This window comes from Chiloscyllium plagiosum, unplaced genomic scaffold, assembly GCF_037043375.1.
Source record: "Chiloscyllium plagiosum isolate Xiang-an unplaced genomic scaffold, Cpla_swu_hap1 HiC_scaffold_3, whole genome shotgun sequence".
Taxonomy (NCBI): domain Eukaryota; kingdom Metazoa; phylum Chordata; class Chondrichthyes; order Orectolobiformes; family Hemiscylliidae; genus Chiloscyllium; species Chiloscyllium plagiosum.
Genome location: NW_028270141.1, coordinates 32,646,010 through 32,672,868, shown reverse-complemented (window position 1 = coordinate 32,672,868; position 26,859 = coordinate 32,646,010). Strand labels below are relative to the sequence as shown.

Sequence of the window (26,859 nt, the reverse complement as noted above, 5' to 3'; positions counted from 1 at the left end):
AATTATATGGTGACAAAAGTCATGCAATGCTATTAAAGAATAGAAAACATTTCCTCTGCTTAGAATTGAAGGATGGATTAATTATTTACGCACAATAGGAACAGTGAAAATGGAAAATTTCCAAAGTAACTTTTCAAGTCCAATCCAAATTACATTATATTTACTGACAGTCAAAATGTGCCTTGGTCAGTGGCTCTATATCCATAATTATTCTATTTTCATGATGCTCAACTGTAAAGTAACTTGTCAAATAGGTCTCGCTGCCACAATTATCCAGAAAATATTTTTTTTTAAATTTAATCGAAACCTGACATTGACTCATACTTAAATCAGAAACAGTTGCCTTATGTTCAGTGTCACTTAATTATCAGGTGAATCAACATCTGGACAGGATACATTATGAACAAAACTGAGAGAATGTCTGTATTTCCTTTACTATCTTCAATCTGTAAAGAAATTGTTGAAGAGAATTTGATATCCAATTGGTTGGATAACCACTTTTTCCTAATTTCAGTTCATAGAGATGGGAACTATACAATCAACTCCAGTAGTGCTACAACCATTACCAGACAACTTGTAAGTGTTCAGAAAAATGCTCAGTTACAGGTCATTGCTCTGGGTCACTAGTTGCACTATCCATCATTAAGGATCGGATCAACTATTCATTGACTGTTTTTCACAAAAGTTAAAGCATCAAAGGAGGTAACATGGAACAAAATGATAAATTGCTATCTCGCTTTTAGCTGCCTGATAGATAGAGGAAGATGTTCCATCATCATTACATAGAAACCACTTCAGGTGCTTTTATGTTCAATAGAAGGACCTCAGAGACGGGATCTTCAAACAGAGGCCAACAAGCTCCATTTATCAGTCTCCCCTGTTTATTTCACCATGTATCTTTGCTGTTGTTGCCAAAATTGAAGAAATCTGGCTATTACATTTATTTTCAAAGGCAGATGCGACATTGCATGAGAACAATTCGAGGTTTGCACTCATCATATTGCAGGGGTCAGCTTGTTCATCTTGGTAAATGAGCTGATAATGACAGAAATGTTGCACAAATGTCCTTGACTGCATTCTTCCAAAGTGAAAGAAACCTTCAGTCAAGGATGTGCAAGCTTTTAACAGACAAATACACAACATAGATCCTCTTGTGTCACATCCTGAGAGAGAAAGAGAACTTGAATTTAAAGCAGTCGCCCAGTTTGCATTTTGTCTCCCCAGTGTAAAGGAGAGCACATTGTGAGCAGTAAATACAAGAAACTAGATTGAAGTTGTTGAGGTGCTGCTTCATCTGGAAGGTGTGTTTGGGGCCTTGGTTGGTGAGGAGGGAGCAAGCTAACAGGCAGGTGTTACATACTCTGCGATTGAAGGAGAAGATGCCATGAGGCTGTGAGGACACGTTGTGACTAAAGAAGGAGTGGACCAGAGAGGGAACCAATCCTGCAGAAGACTGCCAAGCAAGCGGATGGGGAATGTGTGTCAGTTGATTGCATCCACTGGAGATGGTGAAAACAGTGGCTCATGGAAACATGGATGCTCATGGGGTGGTAAGTGAGGATTGGGGACCCTATTGTTGCTGTGGGAGGAAAGAGAAGGCATGAGGGCCAAAGTACAGGGGATGGATTGGACACAGCTGAGAGTCCTGTCAACCACGGTGGTAGGGAATCCTTGGTTGAGGAGAAAGGTGGACATTTCAGATATTCCCTTGTAGAAGCGTATGCCTTACAGCATCAGAACAGATGCAACAGAGAAACTAGAAGGTTGGAACAGTCTTTACAGGAAGTAAGGTATGATGTACAGTGCAGGGAACTGTGCAACTCAGTGGATTTGTAGTGGATGTTGGTGGCCAGCCTATACCCAGAAACGGAAACTGAGGTTAAGGAAGGGAGGAGTCAGACGTGGACCAGGTGAAGGGGAGAGCAGAGTAGAAATTGGATGCAAAGTTGATAAACTTTTCCAATTGCGGACGAGAGAGGGAAGGACCCCAGATGATGTCATCGATGTTTACAGAGGAAGAGTCGTGGGGAGGGACCCAAGTAAGTTTGAAATAAGGAATGTTCCAAATATCTCACAAAGCGACAGGCATAACAAGGGCTTATGCAGGTACCCATAGCCACACCTTAGACCTGAAGAAGGTGGGAGGAGTTAAAGGTGAAGTTGTTCAAAGTGAGGATGAGCGCAGCCAGGCGGAGGAGGCTGGTGGTGGATGGGAATTTCCAGGTCTATTTTCCAGGAAGAAGCAGAGAGCCCAGAAACCATCCTGATGGGGGATAGACCTGAAAAGGGATTGCTGGTCCATGGTAAAGAGGAGGCTGGAGCCTGCATACTGGAAATTCCGAAACCGCTGGATGGCATCAGAAGAATTGCAGATGTAAGTGAGAAGGGAATGGGATAAGAAGCGAAAAACTCATGTTGAGGAGGAACAAATGCATTCTGGGGGGAACAAATAATGCGTTTGTCTGGGTCGAACTGTTTGTAGATTTTGGGAAGGAGATAGAAGTGTGCTGCGAGGGGTTGGGAGACTATGATCGTGGAGGCAGTGGCAGGAGATCACCAGATGAAATTAAATTAGTGACTGTGTGGACACAATAGTATGGTGATCAATGGTGAGGTCACAGTCTGGGAGAGGTGGGAGGAGATGTCCGAGAGCTGGCGCTCAGCCTCTGCAATGTAGAGGTCAATGTGCCAGACAACAGCACCACCCTGCTCGGCAGGCTTGATTACAATGATCTACTTGTTAGATTTTGGTCTGCAGTTTACATTACACCCCCTGTCTGCTGTATAGCTGAAACTTTCCTGCTGTTTGAGGTCCAGGCATTAAAATTTAAAAGACAGCATTTGGACCCATCTTCGCAAACACCCACCCCTTCCTCACAGAACCAGATTAAAACTGGATACTTAACCTCCATTTATCATGTTGGACAAGTGTCTTTCGTTTCTTTATCAGGAGCAAATCAAACTCTTCTGTGAGCGGATCCATAAAATGCTTTGGTAAAATGGATCAACCATGTTCTGTCTAAATCAAGACAAATAATGAAAATAGGTGGATAGCTTGTTTTAAAGGTTATCAGAGACATAGCAGACTGATATGTTATATAAACATTTGATTTTTGAACTACAACTTTCTAGCAGTTTTATGGAGAAAATATTTTTTGAAGGACACTTAGATGACATCTTGGTCCTCTATTTGTATGTGAAAGGCCTAATTTACACACAAGAACACTACCTATCATGTCTGATAAAGTGGATTTCTTAATTTGTTCCATATTGTTCTGTACATCCTCTGTGATACTTATTCCATCAGGTCTGTTAGAAATGTTTCAGACATTTAACATTATAAAGAAATCCACCAATCCACCTTATACTATGGTCAATAGGAAAATAGTATTATAGGTTCCTCTGATTTAATGTCCATAAAACCATCCTCTCAAATGTTATGCTTTGTCAGTTTTAATTTAAACCCCCTGACATTGCTACAAATCAGTTTATTAACCACATCCAAGTGATATGGTCCCTCCAAATCAGTGATTTTGAAATCACCATGTATGATCAAAACTTCGTCAATATGTTTTATTTGTAAAGAAAGCAGTAAAACCAAGTAGCTGCTGCTAATTTTATTAATATTTCAGTGAAGTAAAGCACCACAAGACCCGTAATAACCACACGGAAGGAGGTTCAAGCAAGCACCATGTGTCATATCATTGTGGTGGGATAAATTCCTGGTACGAACCCCAGGCTTTGGTTACATCACGTTCGTGACACTATTGCAAACTTTTGATAAGCTAAATGACTGGGATGTAAGATCAGTGAAAGGCAGGAGCTTCCTGCCTGGTACCAGCAGCAAAAGCAGGCAGCAGCCATATTGGAGCCTGTTGCTACACTACTGAAGGGACTCTGCAGCTCTGCAATTTAGAGAGAGCGAGGACTGCAGATGCTGGAAATCAAAGTCGAGAGTGTGGTGCTGGAAAAGCACAGCAGGGGGTCAGGCAGCATTGAGGAGCAGGCGAATCAACATTTCGGGCAAAAGCCATTCATTTGAGCTTTTGCCCGAAACATTGATTTTCCTGCTCCACGGATGCTGTGTGACCTACTGTGCGTTTCCAGCTCTCTTATTAACATGAGTGAGAAAGACCTGGGAGAAAATATGAATGTCTAGCATTCACACAGGCAAAGGTAGGTATTGCAATCAAATCACAATGACAAATAGATATTTTATTTGGCCACTCAATTCACCTAATAGCTGAGCGCTAAGTGGATCAAATTGTTCAATTTAAACAAAATACAGTTTTAAAATTCCATTCTACACTAGACAGGTGCCTGAACAAACTCTTTTTGGAGTTTGGGGCCAGTAATACTGGCAACTGGGTTTCCCACCTCTTCCATTGCTTGTCCTTTTAAAAATTGCAAACTGTCTGCGATGGGTGGGCACACTGAAATAACCTCTGTTGCTTTAAACGTGCACCTGCCATCGTTTCCAAACCTGCAGCCTTTTGAATAACTAACTCACGGCTCACACAAAATATATGTCTCAGTTATTTGAATTCCCAATATCTGGGAAAGCCATGATGCTGGGATAGACAATTCAGTGTAAAGTGAGGCTCTGTACAGATACATGGCCTATTCACGTTCCCTGGTTACCTGAATTATCTATCCAACAAGTAAACAGATGCCTGTAGAAATATTAGCAACTGTAGAACACAATCACAAAAGACAAATAACTGAAAGGACAAGAAACAATCACACTGTGGCATATAATCAATCCTTCATTTTCTTTTTCACATAACAATTTCATGTCACAAACAAAATCTGCCTTTTACCTATCACTAGCAACAGCTTAAACGACTCAACTGAAATAACACCCCCGACATAGACCATTTCTTCTGACCACTTCCAGACCCTAGCATTTAACAAAGCAATCATTAATACGTTTACATGTAAGTCTGAGAAGACAAAACACCACAAAAGATAAAGGGGTGGGCCTTGTTAAAGGAAGGAGGAGGCAAAGGGACAGACTGAACCCATTTGTAACCTTATTGATCTAGAAACACATGAGACTTCCTAACGTGTCTCTGAGTCTCGAAAGCAATAGGGCCTCTGGCTGAGCATATTCAACTGATAAAAAAAATCATGTACTGAGTGGGCCTATTTTCATCATTGCTCCACCTCAGTAAATAAATGACAGAAAGAGAAAAATTGAAAGACAAATTTCCACTCACATAGAGTTAGAGATCAGTCATTCTGAATTTCAGAAAGATCAAAAACAGACTGGGACTTCATTCATGCATGCAACATTTTTCTGCAATCCCCTGTGTGTTTTGAGCTTTAATAACTTCCTTCCATCTCTCTACTTTCGAAAACCCTTGTTCCATTTTACTCCAGAGGCGTCAACCCTTTTCTCTCATTGGGAAGCCATAATCGGCTAAGAATTGGTTTCCCCAGTAAGCTCCTTGTGTGCCAACTGCGGAGCTGCTGAAAGTAGTGCACTCCATGCACGCAATATGCCTCCTGCATACAATAAAAACAGCACAAGTCTCCCTATTGATTGCATTTTGAAGGCAAAATAGAGTTTCCACCTCACTCCAACTTGAGTTATCCCATTATTGAGAGTGACTGCCTGTATTAATTAGGTGGTCGGGTACTAAAGGAAACCAATTCACAAATAACTATGAGAGATAAGCACCAGAATTAGGTTGTGCATTGATGTGGTTTCTCCTTTAGTTTTGAAAGGACTTCAGTATATTACACAGGATTTCTTCAGCCAAGTGATTGAGGAGGTTACTATCATTAAGTTTGGGTTCCTTTAGCGCCACTCAGTTCCAGACCTCATTATTATCTTTGGCTCAAACTTGGACAAAAGAGCTGAACTGAGTGCATCGTCAAGGAGCCCTAGCAACACTGGAGACATGACAATCAGGGGCAAACTCCCCTCACACAAATAGCAGCCACAGCAATGGCTGCTGATACAAGCCCACTTCCATGATGTTCCTTCATCATTTCCACACCCTACTAGTCACTAATCTGGCACCAGTCCCTTCTCTAAAGTTATTAAGATGCAGATTGTGCTGTAAGATAAGGTGGAGATGGACTGAAAACAACAAATGCTGGAGATCACAGCAAGCCAGGCAACATCCATGGAGAGAGAACAAGCTAATGCTTTGAGTTAGATGGCTTTTTATCAGAGCTGAATGAAGTGTGGAGGGGGTAGCATTTATGCTATAGTTGACGGGAGGTGTGGCGATGGTGAGGTGTAGAGTGCTGGTGGAGAAAAGATGTTGATAGTTCAAATTAAGTGATCAGAATGTGAGAATGGCAGAATAATGGTGTGTCTAACTGCCAGACTCTACACGCCACCACTGCCATTGCACACCTCCCCCCACCCCACCCCCTCGCCCAAATATGGTATAAGTGCTGCCCCTTCCATACTCCATTTCAGCTGTGAGCAAGAGTCATCTAGAATCAAAATGTTAACTTGCTCCCTCTTCATGGATACTGCCTGATTTGCTGCAATCTCCAGCATCTGCTGTTTTCAGTACAGATTCCAGCATCTGCACTAATTTGCTCCTACAAGGTGGAGCTGGAGACAGTTTTGCAACATGGTATTGAACCCAGCTCCTGATTCCTTCCTCTGACAGATATTGATCCTTAAACATGAAGCCATCTTTAAACTTCACGTCTCCATGCCGCTTTCAAAAGTGCTTTGAAAAATGTCACCTAATTCACGTTTTATAAAAGGAGAGCCTAACAAAAAAAAAATCCAAATGGAAATATGAAGAGATGTCCGGTTATGAAGTTCAGGAACATGCTTAACACTTTCACAAGAGTAACAGAAAAGTAAGCTTAGCCTATCCAGAAGTTTCACCTTCTAGATGTAAATAAAATAAATTTCTTTAATTAGCATGATTTGTTTTATTAGGTAAACCAGGTTAGTTCACAGGCAACATGGCACTCATTATTTCATACAATGATGTTAACATTGCCACCTTTCTGATTACAGTCAGTTCTGTTATAACGTGCATTTCTTCAACTCCAATTGGCTACACGTGATTGAAGAAATTAGACCATTATTTGTAGAATGTGAACTTTCCTTACCTATCTTGGCTATAATGCGATTCCGGTAGCATTGGTTTAAATGATGCTGCTGTTATGCGATTTTCTCATAATGCTAGATCGCATGACAATGGAACTATTGTCAGAACAGACTATATATGTAAAAGCTTAGCAGTTGCGATCATCCGACTGCCACACGAAATAGAGCCACTTCTGTTATTAAAAATGTTGAACAGATGTCAACAGCCACTTTCCGCATGGCCTAACAAATCAACAGCCCATTTTTTTCCGGGAGATTTTATTTTCAAATGTATGCAAGCACGCAAAAAATTATCTGGAATCTTCAACAGGCCCCCAAAATCCTCTGCAAATCATGTAGGTGGCAAATAATTACATTAATCTCCTCCAAGATTATTTCCGTAAAAAAAAACACCTGCACAAACAAGCCGTGCATTATTTAAACAAATTACTTGGCTTCAAGAATTTCAATGAAAAGAGCTGTCAGTGAACAAAGTGCCGCTTAATGATCACTGTTTGAAAACATCTCTTCAATTGACTTTCTGAAGAGTAGTTGGAAGGTTTCACTGCATTATTTTCCCAATTACTCTCATTAATATTTCTAATTGAGGCCAACTGGAAAATTGAAATCTGCATGATTGCCCCATAACGTACTTTCAATCTCCTGCAATATTATCTTAAAATGTGATTATAAACAAGCATTCATTTCACTCAGCAACAAAATTCAGATCACACATCACAGATATACTCACACAAGAAAGAGCATTGATTCCATTTCAGATTTCTGTAATGCCAGTGTAAACCAGCCTTAAGGCGGTTTATTTTTACAGAGCTTTGTGAAGACACACAGAATAACAAAACACAACCTTAGCTTTAGCCCAGAGCTTTACCTGAAGTTTATCTGCAGCACAGATTGTGGGAGTGCCTTTCTTCTGCGGCAGCACCATCATACAAAAGGTGGAAAACTGATTTTAAATCCACATGATTTTGTAAAGCTTTGGATTTTGCAGTGTGACAACAGCCAACCCTTAAAAGTAAACAATTGATTTTAGGCACAGATTGCTGTCCCTGACAAGATGCAACAGGAGATTCCAAGTTTGAAGGATTGATATGATTGGACTTTCAAGGTGAATAGCCCACATTTTACTGGTGACAACTTTTGTAACTTTGATCTGTCAGCGTACAAGGAAGAGTTTTCACTGCTTATGCAGTTCTCAACAATCAGAATTCAACAACAACTAGCAAGATTGAAACCACAATGACAACTGGAGAAAGGAATCAATCTGATTAACTCACTGATTTTCTACATCAAATTAATTAATAAATACTGCATTGCATATGTTTTAAAAACAATGCATGCCTTCAAATAAATTTATCTGCAATCTTCAACAGGCCTAAAACCATCTGCAATTCAATCTGGTGGGAAATATTTAAAATACTTCGAAGGTGGATTCTTATTTTAAGTAAACATCACCCCAAATGAACTGCACTGTGCACTGTTATGAAATAAATTACTTGGCCCTTTGAAAAAAAATACAACAACAATCACTGTACTTGCCATATTGTTGGTGCATCAGTCCCGCTAATCTCGAGGATGTCATATCCATCTTCAAGTTGGAAATCAGAGAAGATGAGTGCAATAGTATCTCCAGGCTCGGCCAGGATAGTCCACGTGCAGTCAGCATTATTATTGTATTCTGACGGGAAGTATGGACTGGAAATCATTCCGCTGGTACCACGCAATGTCCCGCCACATGCACCTTCAGCTGCAACAGATAGACAGGATAAACAGATAAAGCAGAGTTTGCATAAGCCTCATAGTTAGCACTTAATATTGAAATAATTTGTTACTTCACAGGATACATATTCCCAACAAAACATACAATTAGATAAAAGGTTAAGAATTTCTTGTAGTTTCGCTGAACTCTGAAATAAATTATATGTGTCAGTATTTTTATCGAACAATTGTCAGAGAAAGAGAAAATGCATAGACTGCTTCAATGTAATTTTGTAACATAGCTAACATTAAATTCCTCAGTCTTACAATCAAATGTATTTATTTTCTCCTGGGATTGATGAAGTGCCAATGACATTCGAATTCGAGTAACACTTCAGAGGATTTAGCTGTCAGGTATAATATGGTCAGGTACCTAGTTGAGTCAAACAATTCGCTTTATGTTGTTAACAAAGAATAATTGTTGATGTAGGTGAGTATTATATGATCTGGACTGCTGTGAACCTTGAATCATTGAATTGTTGCAACTGTCAATAGTGGTTGAATGATTTTCTGGGCATCATCATTAGGTTTGACTCTTTTCTCACTTCGGCATTGCAATTTCAAAGTAAGCAGGAAATGCTGAATAAAGTCAGAAGTTAGACTGAGTTTTAATTTTAGGAGAATGGGTGTCAAATCTAAAAAGGTGATGAGGAGGAATTACTTCTTTCAAAGAGTCATGAATCTGTGGAATGCATTATCTCGGATTAAGGTGGATGCCAGAACATTGACTAAGCTTAAAGAAGAAATAGGTAGATCTTTAATTAGTAATAGGTTGAAGGGTTATGGAGAGTGGGTAGTAAGGTGGAGTTGAGGCCAAGATGAGAACCACATGATTATATTAACAGTAGAGCAGAGACAAGCTTTTTCGCAGCAGAGAGCGGCGGGAGCTGGGCGGAAGTTCAGGCGGAGTGCAAAGCCGGTCGGGAAGGTAAGTGATTGCTATTAGAGTGGGTGACCCCAGGTCCTAAAAAGTAGGGTCTCCCTCCCTCCCTCCTCCTCTATCCTAAATGAAGAGTCCACAGACTTGCCACAAAAAGAGGGTCTAAGGAAGTTTGGATCGAAGAGTGAGGCTTCAGCTCAGGAATCTTTGACAAGAAGTTTGAGTGAAGTGATTACACCACAGTTGAAGAGGGTGAAGACATGACTGCCCAGCTGGTTCAGTGTGCTACGTGCTTGATGTGGGAGGTCAACGGCTCTGGTGTGTCTGGCTCGTATATGTGTGGAAAGTGTGTGCACATTCAGCTATTGACCGAGCATATTGTAGCGCTGATGAAAGAACTCGAGGACCTTAGGCTCATCCGAGAGAACGAGATCTTTCTGGACAAGACCTTCAGTGAGGTTATTACACCGACCATACCAGAAGAGAGCAGAAGAGAGCAGACGATGAGGAAGGCAGAGAGGAGACAGGTGCAAGAGACCTCGGGAGAAGTACCTGTCAGGAACAAGTTGAAGCTTTTGGAAACAGTAGAGACTGATGACACTGCCAGTTCGCAAGGTGGCCAGGTCTGTCAATCAGAAGTTGGCACAGAGGCAGAGCGGAAGAGTCGGACATCGCACAGAGCCGTGGTAATAGGGGACTCCATCGTGAGAGGAACTGACCGGGGTTTCTGTGGCAGCAGACGGGATTTAAGGATGGTGCGTTGCCTTCCTGGTGCCAGGGTGAAAGACATTGCGGACAGAGTGCAGGAAATCCTCAAGGACGAGGGTGAAGAGACAGAGGTGGTGGTACATGTCGGCACAAATGATGTCGGGAAGAAGAGAAGGAACATACTACAGTGAGACTTCGGAGAACTAGGAAGAAGGCTGAAAAGCAGGATGTCCAAGGTGGTTATCTCCGGTTTGCTTCCAGTTCCTTGTGCTGTTGTGGCCAGAAACAGGGAGATAGTGCATTTGAACGTGTGGTTGGGGAACTGGTGCAGGAAGCAAGGATTTAAGTTCTTGGATCACTGGGGTATATTTTGTGGTAAACATAAATTCTACAAGAGAGACGGTTTGGACCTTAATAGGTTAGGGACCAGCATTCTGGCAGGCAGGTTTTCTACTGCAGCACCGCTACATTTAAACTAAGTAGTGGGGGGACAAACTGGATGTTTAAAAAGGAAATTGAAGGGAGAGTTAGAACAAGAGAAGTCAAGAAAGACAACTGTACCAATGAGGCAGAAAAGTCGGAAAGGGATCATGATGTACGGTTGAGTGAAATAGGGGTTGATGGGAAAGGTGAGAGCAGTAACAAATTAAAAATACTATACGTGAATACACGAAGCATGAGAAATAAGATGGATGAGCTTCAGGCTCTTTTGGAAATTGGCAGATATGATATTGTGGGGATAACTGAGACGTGGCTTCAAGTGGACAGGACCTGGGAAATGAATATTCAAGGCTACACGTGCTATCGTAAGGACAGACTGACGGGCAGAGGGGGTGGGGTGGCCTTGTTGGTAAGGGAGGATATTCAGTCCATTGCGCGGGGGGACCTAGAGTCAGGGGATGCATAGTCAGTGTGGATAGAGCTGCGAAATACTAAGGGTAAAAAAAACCCTCTTGGGAGTCATCTACAGGCCCCCAAACAGTAGTCTGGATGTTGGATGTAAGTTGAATCAGGAGCTGAAATTGGCCTGTAGTAAAGATGTTACTACAGTTGTTATGGGGGATTTTAACATGCAGGTAGACTGGGAGAATCAGGATGGTATTGGACCTCAAGAACGAGACTTTGTGGAGTGCTTCAGAGATGGATTCTTAGAGCAGCTGGTGCTGGAGCCGACCAGGGAGAAGGCAATTCTGGATCTGGTATTGTGTAACGAACCAGAATTGGTCAGTGACCTTGAAGTGAAGGAGCCATTGGGAAGTAGTGACCATAATACATTAAGCTTCAATCTGCAATTTGAGAGGGAGAGGGTACAGTCGGAAGTGACAGTACTTCTGTTGAATAAAGGGAACTATGGAGTTATGAGGGAGGAGCTGGCCAAAGTTCAATGGTGCAATACCTTAGCAGGGATGACCGTGGAGGAATAATGGCGGATATTTCTGTGTATAATGCAGAAGTTGCAGGATCAGTTCATTCCTAAAAGGAAGAAAGATCCCAGGAGGAGGCATGGGCGGCCGTGGCTGATGAGGGAAGTTAAGAAACATATAAAGTTAAAAGAGAAAAAGTATAACATAGCTAAGTGGGAAAACTGAGGAATGGGAAGCTTTTAAAGAGCAACAGAGGATTACTAAGAAGGAAATACGCAGAGGAAAGATGAGGTTAGAAGGTAAATTGGCCAATAATATAAAGGAGGATAGTAAAAGCTTTTTTAGGTATGTGCAAGGCAAAAAAATGGTTAGGACTAAAAATGGGCCCTTGAAGACAGAAACAGGGGAATATATTACAGGGAACAAAGAAATGGCAGAGAAATTAAATGGGTACTTCAGATCTGTGTTCACTGGGGAAGACACAAGCAATCTCCCTGAGGTAACAGTGGCTGAAGGACCTGAACTTAAGGGAATTAATATTTGCCAGGATTTGGTGTTGGAGAGACTGTTAGGTCTGAAGGTTGATCAGTCTCCGGGGCCTGATGGTCTGCATCCCAGGGTACTGAAGGAGGTGGCTCGGGAAATCGTGGATGGGTTGGTGATTATTTTCCAGAGTTCAATAGATTCGGGGTCGGTTCCTTAGGATTGGAGGGTGGCTAATGTTATACCACTTTTTAAGAAAGGTGGGAGAGAGAAAGCAGGAAATTATAGACCAGTTAGTCTGACCTCAGTGGTGGGAAAGATGCTGGAGTCTATTATAAAGGATGAAATTACAGCACATCTGGATCGTAGTAACAGGATAGGACAGAGTCAGCATGGATTTATGAAGGGGAAGTCATGCTTGACTAATCTTCTTGAATTTTTTGAGGATGTAACTCTGAAGATGGACGAGGGAGATCCAGTAGATGTAGTGTACCTGGACCTTCAGAAAGCTTTTGATAAAGTCCCACAAGGAGGTTAGTGAGTAAAATTAGGGCGCATGGTATTGGGGGCAAAGTACTAGATTGGATTGAAAATTGGTTGGCTGATAGGAAACAAAGGGTAGTGATAAACTGCTCCATTTCGGAATGGCAGGCAGTGACCAGTGGGGTACCGCAGGGATCTATACTGGGACCGCAGCTTTTTACAATATATGTTAATGATATAGAAGATAGTATCAGCAAAACATTAGCAAATTTGCTGATGATACAAAGCTGGGTGGCAGGGTGAAATGTGATGAGGATGTTAGGAGATTACGGGGTGACCTGGACAAGTTAGGTGAGTGGGCAGATGCATGGCAGATGCAGTTAATGTGGATAAATGCATGGTTATCCACTTTGGTGGCAAGAACAGGAAGGCAGATTACTACCTCAATGGAATCAGTTTAGGTAAAGGGGCAGTACAGAGAGATCTGGGTGTTCTTGTACACCAGTCAATGAAGGCAAGCATGCAGGTACAGCAGGTAGTGAAGAAGGCTAATAGCATGCTGGCCTTCATAACAAGAGGGATTGAGTGTAGAAGCAAAGAGGTGCTTCTGCAGCTTTACAGGGCCCTGGTGAGACCACACCTGGAGTACTGCATGCAGTTCTGGTCTCCAAATTTGACGAAAGACATTCTGGCTATTGAGGGAGTGCAGCGTAGATTCACGAGGTCAATTCCTGGAATGGCAGGATTACCTTACATTGAAAGACTGAAGCGACTGGGCTTGTATACCCTTAAGTCTTCTTCTTGACCTCTCCGCCTCCGTCCTACTCCGACCTATCACCCTCACCTTGACCTCTTTCCACCTATCACATTTCCAACGCCCCTCCTCCAAATCCCTCCTCCCTACCTTTTATCTTCTCCTGCTGAACACTCTCTGCTCATTCCTGAGGAAGGGCCTGTGCCCGAAACGTCGAATCTCCTGTTCCCTGGATGCTGCCTGACCTGCTGTGCTGCTCCAGCAATAAAGTTTCAACTTTGATCTCCAGCATCTGCAGACCTCACTTTCTCCTACCCTTAAGTTTAGAAGACTGAGAGGGGATCTGATTGAGACGTATAAGATTATGAAAGGATTGGACACTCTGGCAGCAGGAAACATATTTCCACTGATGGGTGAGTGCCGAACCAGAGGACACAGCTTAAAAATACGGGGTAGACCATTTAGGACAGAGCTCAGGAGAAACTTCTTCACCCAGAGAGTGGTGGCTGTGTGGAATGCTCTGCCCCAGAGGGCAGTAGAGGCCCAGTCTCTGGATTCATTTAAGAAAGAGTTGGATAGAGCTCTCAAAGATAGTGGAATCAAGGATTATGGAGATAAGGCAGAAACAGGATACTGATTAGGAATGATCAGCCATGATCATGTTGAATGGCGGCGCTGAATGGCCTACTCCTGCATCTATTGTCTATTGTCTTAAGGGGCTGAATTGGCTATTTGGATTCTAATTCTTGTACTCTGACAATAACAAATCGAGGGAGTTCACACACAGCAAGCTCCCAGCACCAGCAATGTGCTAATAATCAGCCATAATTTATATTAGTGATGTATTGATTGAGGGTAAAAAAAAATGGCCAAGACACCAAAGAAAATGCCACAGCTCTTCTTTGACTCCTGCTATGAGATTCATTATGATTACCCCTGGAGAGGATAAATTCAAATGAGCATCTCATCCAAAAAATGGCATTCTGATTTTCCCTTGGCACTGCACTGAGAGATCAGCCTTGATGAAGTGCTCAAGCTTCTGAAATGGGACTTAACCTACAATCATTTGATTCAGAACTGAAGCTGCAATTTGCTGAGACACAGATGACACTTTTAAACAGAAAATCATTTTGAATATTTGCATTCACAAATACATGAGACAAATGGAATGGGAGTTATCGAGTTTTAACACCCAATAATGGTTGACATGGGGTTAGATGGGAAGATAAATTTTTTAAAGTTCTCAAATATGACCTCAAACTATTTTCAAACTGGCTTGCTTTCACCTTTAAAGGACAGAGTTCACTGTAGGCTCTCCCAGCCCAATGTCCAATAGCTCTTCATCTGCAATGTCTAATGTCAAAGTTTGGCCCAAACCTTATAGTATCTAACCCCACTGCGATAACTGGCCTGGAACAACCAACAGCCAGCCTCCACATATGGAATAATTGATTTCCCTCAAATGTCTGATCTCTGTCCCCACAATATCCAATACCTTGAGTCTATCCATATTATCTGCAACACATTTTCTCAACTCATACCACCGTGTACCACAATGCCAGTGCCCAAACTGAAATGTCAGATCCCCCCTTCTCACTTCATAATATTCATACGATCTACCACAAAGTCTGACTCACTCGTGCTGACCATGTCTCTGTTTCTTGATTTCCTAACCTTCACCTACATCAAACTACTGTCCAATCTAACCTGTTACCCACTTGCTTGCTTGACAGTCTGCATCCTGATGAATCTGGCTGGCTGCTGTACTGGGAAGGATTTGAAAAAAAAATGAAGCCCAGCCATTAAATTCTACAGAACATGAGGATTTCCAAGTTTTCAAGTCTGAACATCTTCCTGGCTCTGAGTAAATTACATGGCATGGAAGTTAGTCAATTGGGAGAGATTATTGCACTTTACAAAAAAGTGGTAGACCTATCCACCTCTACCTCAAATCTCACACAATCCTAATTCAGATGTACGTCAGTGTTCTCTTTACTGTGACTGGTTCATGAGTTTTTTTCTACCTGGCACCTTTGTAGGATTCCATCAGTGGTTACAGTGATTGACCAAGTGCCAGTTTCTCAGGGTGACAAAAGATGGACAATAAATGGAGCTTTGTCAGTTAATCTATATCCCATCATGGAGTTACAAAACTGAAGAGGTGATTTCATTTACGGGATGATGTGAAAGTTTGCATTGACAAAAGGGAGGTTGGCAAAATTTGTTACAAGCAACAGTAAAACAATGAAGATGTTAACAAATGAATATTAATTTGAATGTGAATAAATACTGGAGCTGGAAATAGGTGAACAGTGATGTATTAATATTGCAATTCTAAACTCAAAGTGACACTATTGTCACTGAGACTTGGAAACAACTAAGTCTCAATCTATGAGGAAAACTCTAAGCTGTGTTATAAAAAAAGAACTAAAGAAAAATTGAAGGGTGCTTTCACATTTACATATATAGTGGATAATATACTATATTATTGTCAAATATGTTCCTAACATGCACTAATTATGTGGAATTCAGCACCAAGGGATCAATTCATATTGTCGTAATCCTACTTCCTTAAGTGTATTTGTTTGCAGGGGTGCAGCTTTGGATAAGAACACACAGTGTGTCTTACAATATGGATTAATGTCATTGTTAAAATATCAAAGTAATTCCATACAAACTCGTTGAGTGCTCATTGGTTACTATCATTCACTAAGATGCACAAAGTATCCACAATTGAAGAAGTGAAATAAATTCCAAAACTCCAATGGAACTGAGGAACAGATGAAAACAAGTTCCATGAGGATTGGGTAGAACAGGATAAAAGGCTAATGTCTATTGAATGAGTTGAGTCCTCAGTATAGGCGATGGAATGAGATTCAGCTAAGGCATAATTGAAAGCAGATTGAAAAAATAATCCACTTATAAAATGATGCACTCTGTTTTCAACGCTCACTGAACACACAGTGATGACACTTAGTGTGTCCAAGGGTGGGTTAGAACATCTTAGAGTAACAACATACACCAAGAGCTACATAATGATGATATGCACTGATTACACAATGATAGCAATCAGTGCATACCAATGGTGGGTTAGAATGGCTTACAATAACATTGTACACCAAGATGTTCACTCAAAATAGCATAAAAGAGTCACTGCCAGCATTGTTATTGATACGCAGATCCAAAGTATAGGTGATCTGACAAATTGCAGTATTTCTGTGAAATGAATCCTGTGTGTAATATCATAAAAATGAGAAGATGAGAAATACAATAATTGAACTTTAGGAAACATAAGCAGTATTATGCTGTCATGGGTGATGATTTGGTTTAGAAAGAGATCCATTCACTTACTTTTCTTAGACCTGTTTCAGTTGAGATTGAGTCTGGATGGATCCTATGCCAAAGGCTAATTTAACTGAACAGTACATTTATGGATATCCAATACAATAATGTTGCAATTAGGTAGACACGTAAAACATGCAAAGTCTCAGATAACTTGATACATGTCTTAATTTCCTTGGTATAGCTCAGATTCCTCAGCATAAAAAATAACTTTGGTCACGACCATTTCAAGTTTTTTTTTGAGTGTCAAGCTGATTTTTACCAGTTTGCAACCCTATTTTTACACTTAGCCATTTGTGAGTTCAGTGACTGGAACAAGGTCAGCTGGATCATTAGACTGGGGCTGTTGATCTAGTCCAATCAGGGAGGCCTGGCTGACGGATAAAAAAAGTAAGTGTCAGAGATTCTGAAACTCTGGTGCCTGACTCTGAGGCAGTACTAAAGTCAAGGACTGTTCATGTGTAAAAGAAGAGTAACTTTCTGATGGGCTATCAAACTTGTGTGGAATTGCTTCAGTGAGGTACAGTGATTTATAGGGACTGGTTTTTGCACTTTCTGAATGGTGATTTTTCATTAGCTGTTTCGAGGGACAATTATGGAGATGGTTTCAGTTATTCATTTAACATACCTGTGTACACCCTCTTAACACTGTCAATAACCCTTACATTTTATATGGACGGAGCTGTGTCAGATGCATGTATTAATCATTTCTAAAACAGACAACATCAATATTGTTTAATCTTAATGCTTGTACAGTTAAAACTAATACACAATGGATAGCTTTACATTGTACTACTCATTCTGGCATTTCATCACTGGAAACAAAATTAGGACTAAAATAATAATAAGTATCATACTGTGTCCTACGCAAAGACCCCCTTTCACTGGACTCTGAAATGTTATAATTAACTTGCTCAGCAAATGAGTTTGTGTAGCCTTGATATTTTAATTTCTGCGACCAAGTGTGCATAATTTTTGAGGCTTTTGTTTGCGTAGAATTCAAGCACAATGCACTGTATTCTTCTCTTATCTTGGTGCTTGTCTTCAAGCTATGCTGTTCCCCACCACCCACCCCACCAATGTCATTTCGGGTGTCTGATGTGCATCAGGCCTTTACCTTATTACCTGATTTACTGTATGTCTTCTTTGCCTTGTTGGAGGTTGTCCTCCCCCACAGAAAACCTGCTCTCAATGCTCCCTGATAAAAGCTATTAACAATATCACACTGGCCTGTAAATCAGCAAGACATTCTCCGAAATGATTACACACTCTGCAGCTGGAATAATCATTTTTGATTTTATTTATAGCACAGAAACGGGTAAGTTAGTTCATTGTGTCCATGCTGGTTCCCTGCAAGAGCAGCACAGTAAATTACACTTCCTCATCCATTCCCCATGGCCTTCATGGAAAGGTGGATTCTTGATCAGTCAGATTATGGGGAAAACACAGAAAGTGGTTCATAAGCAATGTCAGGTCAGCCATAATCTTACTGAATGGCACAGCAGGCTCAAGGAGCCAAACTGCCTCCTCCCATTCCTATTTCTTATGCTACAAGCCGGATGGGTTGTATCTGACATGAAATGGGACCAGCATCCATGTGAGAGTAATGTTGGATATTATTGATTTTAATGTTCAGAGTTTGATGAAAAAGGCAGTTGAACTGAGGGCACAAACTAAAACAAAGGGATATTATGCCATTGTTGTCACTGAGACGTGTTTGAGAGAGGGGTAGGACCTGCAGCTCAATATTTCAAGATATACAGTCTTCAGGAAAGACATGAAAGGAGGTTGAAGAGGAGGAGTGTTGCAGTTTTGATTTGGGAATCTATAGCAGCAATAAGGATGGATGACATTTTAAGGCTCTTACAGCAGTACGATGGTACTGTGGTTTGCACTACTGCCTCACAGCACGAGGGAACCACGTTCGATTCCAGCCTTAGACGACTGTCTGTTGTGGAGTTTGCATGTTCTCCCTGAGTCCATGTGGGTTTCCTCTGAGTGCTCTGATTTCCTCCTGCAATCCAAAGATCTGCAGGCTAGGTGGATTGCCCACACTAAATTGCTCTGCAGTGTGTTAAACTAGATGTGCTAACTATGTGGTTACGGGGTTGGGTGGGATGTTTACTAAAGGGTTGGTGCAGACTCAATGGGCCAAATGGCCTCTATCTGCACTGAACAGATCTAATGATTCTCAAATGAAGTCATATGGGTGCAACATAAAAATCAAGAAAGATCAATCATATTGCTTGGAATGCACTATAGGGTTACTAACAGTCTAAGTGAAATAGAAAAATAGATATGTTGGCAAATTTCAGGCAAGTGCAAAAGTAATTGGGTAGCAATAGTTGGGCATTTCAACCTCCTCAGCATTAACTGGGGTAGCCATTGTGTGAAAGATTTGGAGGAAACAAATCTTTAAAATGCCTCTGGTACATTGAAAACCTGACAAAAGGGCAGTCTCACATTTAGGTAATGAAGCTAGACAAGTGATAGAAAGATCAGTGGGGAAGCAATTCACACTTGCGATGCCAGGACATACAATACTTTGAGCCAAGTGCTGGAAAATGCGATAAGAATAGTTAGGTAGTTGTTTTTGACTGGCATAGATGCAATGGGCTGAAGGGTCTTGTAGATCTCTATGACTTTATGACTCTATAACTTCAGCACATATCTCTGCAATCTTTAGCAGCATAGCTTGCTCAGGGAACACAGCATCAATAATTCATCTGGATGCTCTTCAGGTGGACAAATAGGTTTAAGCCTGGACTAGGGCTTCAGGTACCATACTGGATCCACAACAATAGTTTCTTTTAAAAAACATGAGAATTGAACTGGATTGCCCATTTCCTTCTGTCAGAGGTTCAATCTGACAGAGTGTTTGTAGGTAGTTGTAACAAGATGTGTGGCTTTCAAGAAATACCTGATGAATATGTTCCAAAGTCCTTTCATTGACATCTTTAAAATAACCCAACTGGCTCCAAAGAATTGGAAATGTATCCATGTCTCCACAGGCCTTCAAAACTCAAGTCCATAAGTTGTGATTAAATATGAAGCATATTCATAACACTATGTAAAAGAGTTATTCCCTTATTTGCCATTGCTTATTTTGTCATGCCTATTATACAAGTGCTGTCTGATTCCCAACCCTTCTGCCAATCTACTCAATCAATTTCTAGCACTTCTACTGAATCTCCTCTCACACTCCTGTTCTCCAATCTACCAATGTCATTGAAGTCCCCATCCTTTGAAGTATTCACATAAATCGTTTCTCTAGTCTCCGTAAAGATTTTACACTCACCCTGAAATTTGCTGCCCAGAAATGGACACAATATTCCACAAAATTGATCAAGTTTCATTATAAGGCCCTTGCTTTTGAACTGTATGTCTCTCTTTATGAAATCCAGGGTCACATTAACCAAGTTCCCAACCTGTCCTGCCACTCTCCACAACTTATGACTTGTATCCGCAGGTCTGTATAAGAATTGCATCCTTTAATTTAGTTTGTGTCTTCTCATTTTCTGACCAGAATGCATCACTTCATATCCCCCCATATTAAATTTCATTTGTTGCTTTGTCTGACCATTTTGCCTGTTTATTTGTGTCCTCTTGAAGACTTTCACTATCACTCTCACAGGTCAGAACATTTAATTTTAATGTTCAATTCAGAAAATTCAAAATTTTAACTGTAAATTTTGAAACTGTATCCTGTCATCCCAAAACATGGTTATTAATATATATCAGGAAAAGTAGGGTCCTTCACTTAGCTCTGAGGCTATGTAGTGTACCTTCCTTCAGTCTGAAAAACAATTGTTCACCACTACAAAAATAGAAATTGCTGGAGAAACGCAGCATGTTGGCAGCATCTGTGGAGAGAAAATAGAGTTAATGGCTTGACTCCAGCGATCCTTCTTCAGAGATGTGAATATCTAGGAAAAAGTGGTATTTATGCTAATGACGGGAGGATGGGGGAGTGGGTGGGAGTGAGCAGATAGGTGGAGATGAAGCTTGGAGAGAGAATGTGACTAAGAAAGACAGCGAAAGAGCATGAGAGAGAAAAGAAAGTTTGCAGGCAAAGGGATTGTTGATAGGAAGCCAAAGAAGAAGTGAAGCTATATAGATGCTAATGGGGACTGTGAGTCGGTGAAATGGGCTTGTTGTGACGAAAGCAACCAATGTTATGACAGGATCAAGGGTATTGAGGTAGATAAATGATGAGGAAGGAGGTGATCAGGCTCTAGAAGTATTGACCTTAACATTGAGCTCTGAAGGCTGCGAGGTCCCCAAGTGGAAGATGGGGTGTTGTTTCCCCTTCCGGTGGTGTGTGTGTTGAGGTGACAGGCAACTGGATGCTCAGGGTCATTTAATTCACAGAATGCAGGTGTTTGGAAAGGCAGTCACTCAGTCTGCTTCTCATCTTCCCAGAGTAGAAGAGACCGCATTGTGAACATGAACGACAGTAGGCTAGATTGAATGAAGCGCAGATAAATTGTTGCTTCACCTGGAAGGTGTATCTGGTCCTTGGAAAGTGCAGAGGGAGCCGGTAAACAGGCAAGTATTGCACCTTCTGTGACTGGATGGGAAGCTGGGGTGTGGGAAGGTGTCAGGAGTGGAAGAGGAGTGTACCATTTAGGCAGCATTTGATCAAGTGTGGCATCACTAATCCCTAACAAAACTGAAGTCACTAGACATTAGAAGGAGAGGTCCCCACTGATTGGAGTTATAGCTGGAACAAAGGAAGATGATAGTTGGAAACCAATCATTTCATTCCAAGGATATCCCTGCAGGCGTTCTCAGGGTTAAGACCACAACTCAACCATGTTCAAATATTTTATTCAAGACCTTCACTCCATCGCAAAGTCAGAAGTGGAGATGCTTGCTGCTTAGTGCACAATGTTCAGCACCATTTGCAACATCTCAGATACTGAATCAATCTATGTTCATATGTAGCTACACCAGGACAGCATCCAAGTTTTGATTGATGTGTCAAATGACATTTTTACCTCATAAAGTCTGAGCAATAAATATTCCAAACAAGAAAGAAACTAACTATCAACATTTGACATTCAATGGCATTACTGAAGCCCTCATTCTCAAAATTCTGAGAGTTACCATTAATTTTCACTATGGTTAATATGACTATGAGTACTAAAATTCATCAAATATTTGAATGAATAAAAAATGCTTCAAGAGTTAAGAACAAGAACTGGCAAGCAAGTAGAATAACCTAGTGACTCTAAAAGCGCACTTCAGATTTTGATACTCCTGAAATTTTGCACAGTAAAATAAACTGAACAATCTACGATCAGTTTACTGTAGAATTCTGTTCATGAAGACTAAAAGGCATAGGTGTTTGAGGAAGGCAGTGGCACAGTGGTTATGTTACTGGACTAGCCACCAAGAAACTGAGAATAATGAATGAATGAATAAATAAATGAATGATTTATTGCCACTTGTATTTAAGGGAAAATACAGTGAAAAGCTTCAACTGTGACCACACTGGCACCATTTTGAATAACTTAAAATAACTTAAAAATAAAGAAAATGAAAAGGTATAACTGAAAGTGAGATCATCTTTCTTCTTTATCTTATTCACTGCTCCAGTTCAAGGCTTCATGTCGTTGACCAACTGCTTTGTTGGTACCACTGATATCAGAATCGCCGCTCTTCAGGCGTCATCCTTCGCCGCTGGGCCCACCTCACCGATGCAGATACCCCTCTACCAGAGCCTCCGCTCCACCTGCGCCAGACCTGCCAACATTGGATTCGCCATTATTCAGGTGCCATCATTTAGTTGCTCGGCTCACCTTGCTGACTCTACCGATGCTGCCAGGTCTCATACTGGACCAACACTCACCCCTCCACCGACGAAAGGTAAGAAAGAAGACAGAAATGAAAATAAGAAAAAGTAAAGAAAAAGAAATGCTGATGAGCCCCAGGCTCAGGAGCCCGAATGCTGCTGTAGGTTTGAATCCCACCAGGGTAGATAGTGAAATTTGAATTCAACAAAATCTTAAAGAAACAGCAATGGCAATCATTGTCAGTTGTCATATATAAAAAAAAACTAATCTGGTTCACTGATGACATTTAGGGAAGGAAATCTGTCTAGGACTTGATGGCCAAGGAAGGTCCATTCAAAATGCAGCCAACCAGGTTGAGTATCAACTTGTAAATCCCCCCCATCAATGGAAAATGTTAAGAAGATGAAAACATCCTGGTTAATCCTTTGTCAATAGACCAAGTCAACACCTTGCTGAGTCTAATTCTAGACCACCACAGAAGTGAATCGCTGCCAATACCCTTTTAGGACATGGACCATTGAGACAGATCATTGCTGGTAACTGTTGATATTTTCCTTGTGATGCAGCTGTCATGTTTGAATGCTATTGGAAATGCTGGCTTTTGAATTCAATGTCAAATTTCGACACCACCTGTTCTCCCAGGGGCAAGCAAAAATCCCATGGCGCCATTTTGAATAAGACTTGTGGAATTCACTTATTTGTAAGAATGAACAGCACAGAAACCAATGATCTGTGCGCTATCACATTATTATTTATGCAGCTTGCTGTCCGTGAACAACTATGCAATATTTATTTCTTACAGTAAAATAGTTATAGCCAAACATATGCACACATGCAATTTTCTATAAACACATCAGTGTATTTGTAGAAAATCTTCAGATTGTAAAAGATGCCCTACAAACTAAAATCTTTCTTGTTTAACATTAATTATAAGTTTCTGCTGTAAAATCAATAATTTGTCAAAGTTACTTTTAAGAAAATCATGTTCTTCTGACTACACTTTACTGATAAAAATATTGTCAACAACTCCTGAAAGTTTTTTTTGCTTGGATGAAAGTAGCAGTTAACATTTAAATATGTACATAATTACAAAGCACTTTAGCAACAGAACTAATTTGTTTGAAAAATTAAAAACTCATTAAGTTGTCTGTGGTGAGTAGTAACATTCATATTTGGGTTTGAAACAAATAATTAAAATTGCTTCAGTGAATACAGAAATATAGGATAGGGAGTTGCTTACAGCAATATCTTTTCATCTTTTGATTACTACCCAGTTTTTTAATTTTCTTTTTAATTTCTTTAACCTGCCACAAGAACTATTAAGATAAAATAAAAGTTTCAAGTAATAGCGATTGATCATCAATTAGTGTGTTCATTTTCCTCCAGTCAGAGTGAACCAATACAGAGCTTATAGAAAATCTCCAACAAGGCAGGGAATCTGAAGAAAATTTCAATGTAATAAGTGCAGACTACTGTCTAGTAGCTAGAAACAATTATGCACATTTACTTTGTTACCTCAAATCTCCAACATCACTTTCTGGCTATGTCACTCATCTATATGTTTGGACTCAATACAACTGAGAACTGACATTGTGCTATTTGTTCAAGGACACATTGGATTGATTAAGACATTTAGGCAAATGACCAGGAAATCATTCTACCCAAATACACATTCTGAGGAATGGTCACTGGACCTAAAACATTAATTCTGATTTCTCTCCACAGACACTGCCAGACCTGTTGAACTTCTTCAGAAATTTCTGTTATTTTTTTCTGACTTACAGCATCCGCAATTCTTTCATCTTTTTTACACATTCCCACTTTGAAAGGGCCGCAGCAATTTTGAGTTCATGGGTCAAAATAAATTTGGCAGGTGATAGTTTCCAGACTGATGTTCACTTTTCCAGTCAACTGCCCAGAGTCTATAAAAGGTGCCTTCATCTCCTCCATCTAATTGAAATTAGGCCTAAATCTTGATCCTACCACACCCAGTGAGGGAATCACTCACTCCAGACAACTTCCATGCACAGGTTTTAACCCAAAGCAGCGTCAGTGAGAAGGAACGTCACTTCCCATTGACTGTACTGACCTTTGGATTGCGAATGTATCCTTAGATTTGGCTGGTTGCTATGATTTCATATTCTGATTCATTTTTAAGCTGATCATGCACCTGCAATACTAGTTCATGAGTTTAGAGCACTGAATTAATTTCTGTGAGTGTCTGACTAGCTCACTTTAATAAGAGGGCAATTTTCTTTGGTATTTACTCTGCAGCACAGTATCTCACATAGGTCAGAAGATTAGCTGTAGAGGTCAGCTGATTTATAGCATTCTAGTTTTCTAGCGATTGACTTTAATAACTGGAAAATCAATAGGACTGCAGATTGGACATATTGACCTCTAAGACAATTCCTCCCATTCTCAGGCCAGGGAAGGTAATCCTCCTTATGCCTTGGAGATGGGTGAGGGGGTGTAACTGGAGCAAACTTTGAAATTCGCACAGTGGGGCAGCTCCCCAATGTTTTCCATTTCAGAACAATGCAGTCAAAAGTGGAATTGGTCTGGCACCTGGTGTGGCAGGCTGTAAATTATTATCAATAAAGTACCCACATCAGGCAAATTTGAGACACCACCAGAGTGACAAATGTTTCCCAGCTGCAGCCAAAGCCCAGTACTTGCCTGGAGTTGCCTCTTTCTGGCAGAGCAGTGAGACCACCATTATTTCTGTTGCTAAGCACAGAGGGAGCATGCAAAAATTACCTTCCTTCTCTAACCTCTTGGCTGATCATTGGAAATATTTTGATGAGGTTAAAGACCAGATACTAAACAAACTTATTTTTGTAAGGTTAAAGGAAGTATAAACACTTGTATGCAACAATAATTAAAAATTACAACACAAACACCATCTCCTAATTTGTTTGCTCATGCACTCAAACACATGAAAAGATAATTTCTAAGGTTACGATAGGCATTCATATTGCTTAACATCCCAAGAACTAACATAACTCTGTTTCTCTGAGGTGGCCAAAATTTCAGTCATAAATAAGAAAAGGTGAATGTAATTATCCCGACGTTTTCCCCTCTGACCAGACCAGAGGTTTTTTAAAGTTATATTTCCCTTTTAAAAATAGTCTTTCTTTAAGTGTGGTTTGTGAAGTCTAATTTAAAATGGTGCAACCCAAATTCTTTAGGATTACAATATTATTATATTCAAAGCCCAAGGCACATTTTTTTATCAACATATTCATATACACGTGCTTCCAAAAACAAACAAATAAAGGGAGGAATATCACAAATTACTTAGGATCAAAGATATCAGAATGAGTTCGCTTGAATTAGAGGGTTCATTAAAGTCAATGTACAGTTGAGATTCTTCCATATAGCTATGTATAGAAATCCCTTTGGTAGGAGCTCCAATGCAGTCAAATTGCTGATGTAAACTGGGAATTGGTCCACTTTGCAAGCAAAACATAGATATCTTTTCTGAAAAAAGGACTTTGGTACAAATATTAAGATCAGAGGCAATTGTTTAGTCATGTAAGGAGCTAATTACTCTTTGGACTGAAAAACAACAATCAAAGCTGTACATTTAAAGTTATCCCTCTCTCTCGACTACCATCTGACCACAAAGGTCTGTAAAATGCAGTTTATTGAAGAAGGAAAAGGGAAACTCAAAGGATTCTGGTAAGGAACTCACAATAATACTGAAAATAAAAGCAGTTTTCTGTTTTTTCAGGTGTAATTAAGCATCTCTAGTAAAGAACTATCATCTGTAAAAACAGATTATCCCCAGTGTTCTGCTCAAGGTAGATCTTTTCACATATTGCCCAAACTTGTATTGAGTGACAGACAGCTTCCCTCTGGTCTTCATATTCCAGACTCATTCATTGGGTACCCTTGTGAATGAATAGTGTTATTATATAACTTCAGCTAATTTCAGACATGCGATGATTGTCGCAATGTATTCCATTCTATTCAACTGGAATGGAGCAGGTGGTCAGAAATACCTGGAAAGGCCATTTACACTTTAATTATTTCCCTGAGACTACTCTTGATACAAAACCACAAAAGACATTATTTAAATCCTCTGTCGTACATTTTGTCAACTACAGTGTCCATAATCCATGTTTCTATTTCAGCAAAATCAGAAGTCACACAACACCAGGTCATAGTCCAGCAGGTTTATTTGAAATCACAAGCTT

At 40.5% G+C, this 26,859-nt stretch overlaps 1 protein-coding gene across 4 annotated transcripts in view; it reads right to left on the bottom strand.

The window, feature by feature from the left end:
* The window catches only part of LOC122548600 (CUB and sushi domain-containing protein 1-like), a 2,407,075-nt gene that overhangs the window by 1,269,145 nt on the left and 1,111,071 nt on the right, over window positions 1-26,859 (bottom strand). For all 4 annotated transcript variants that reach the window (XM_087978377.1, XM_087978362.1, XM_087978369.1 and 1 more), the window contains exon 5: window positions 8,627-8,834. In XM_087978377.1, the coding sequence (XP_087834503.1) occupies window positions 8,627-8,834 (208 nt within the window). The remainder of the gene's footprint in view (window positions 1-8,626; window positions 8,835-26,859) is intronic.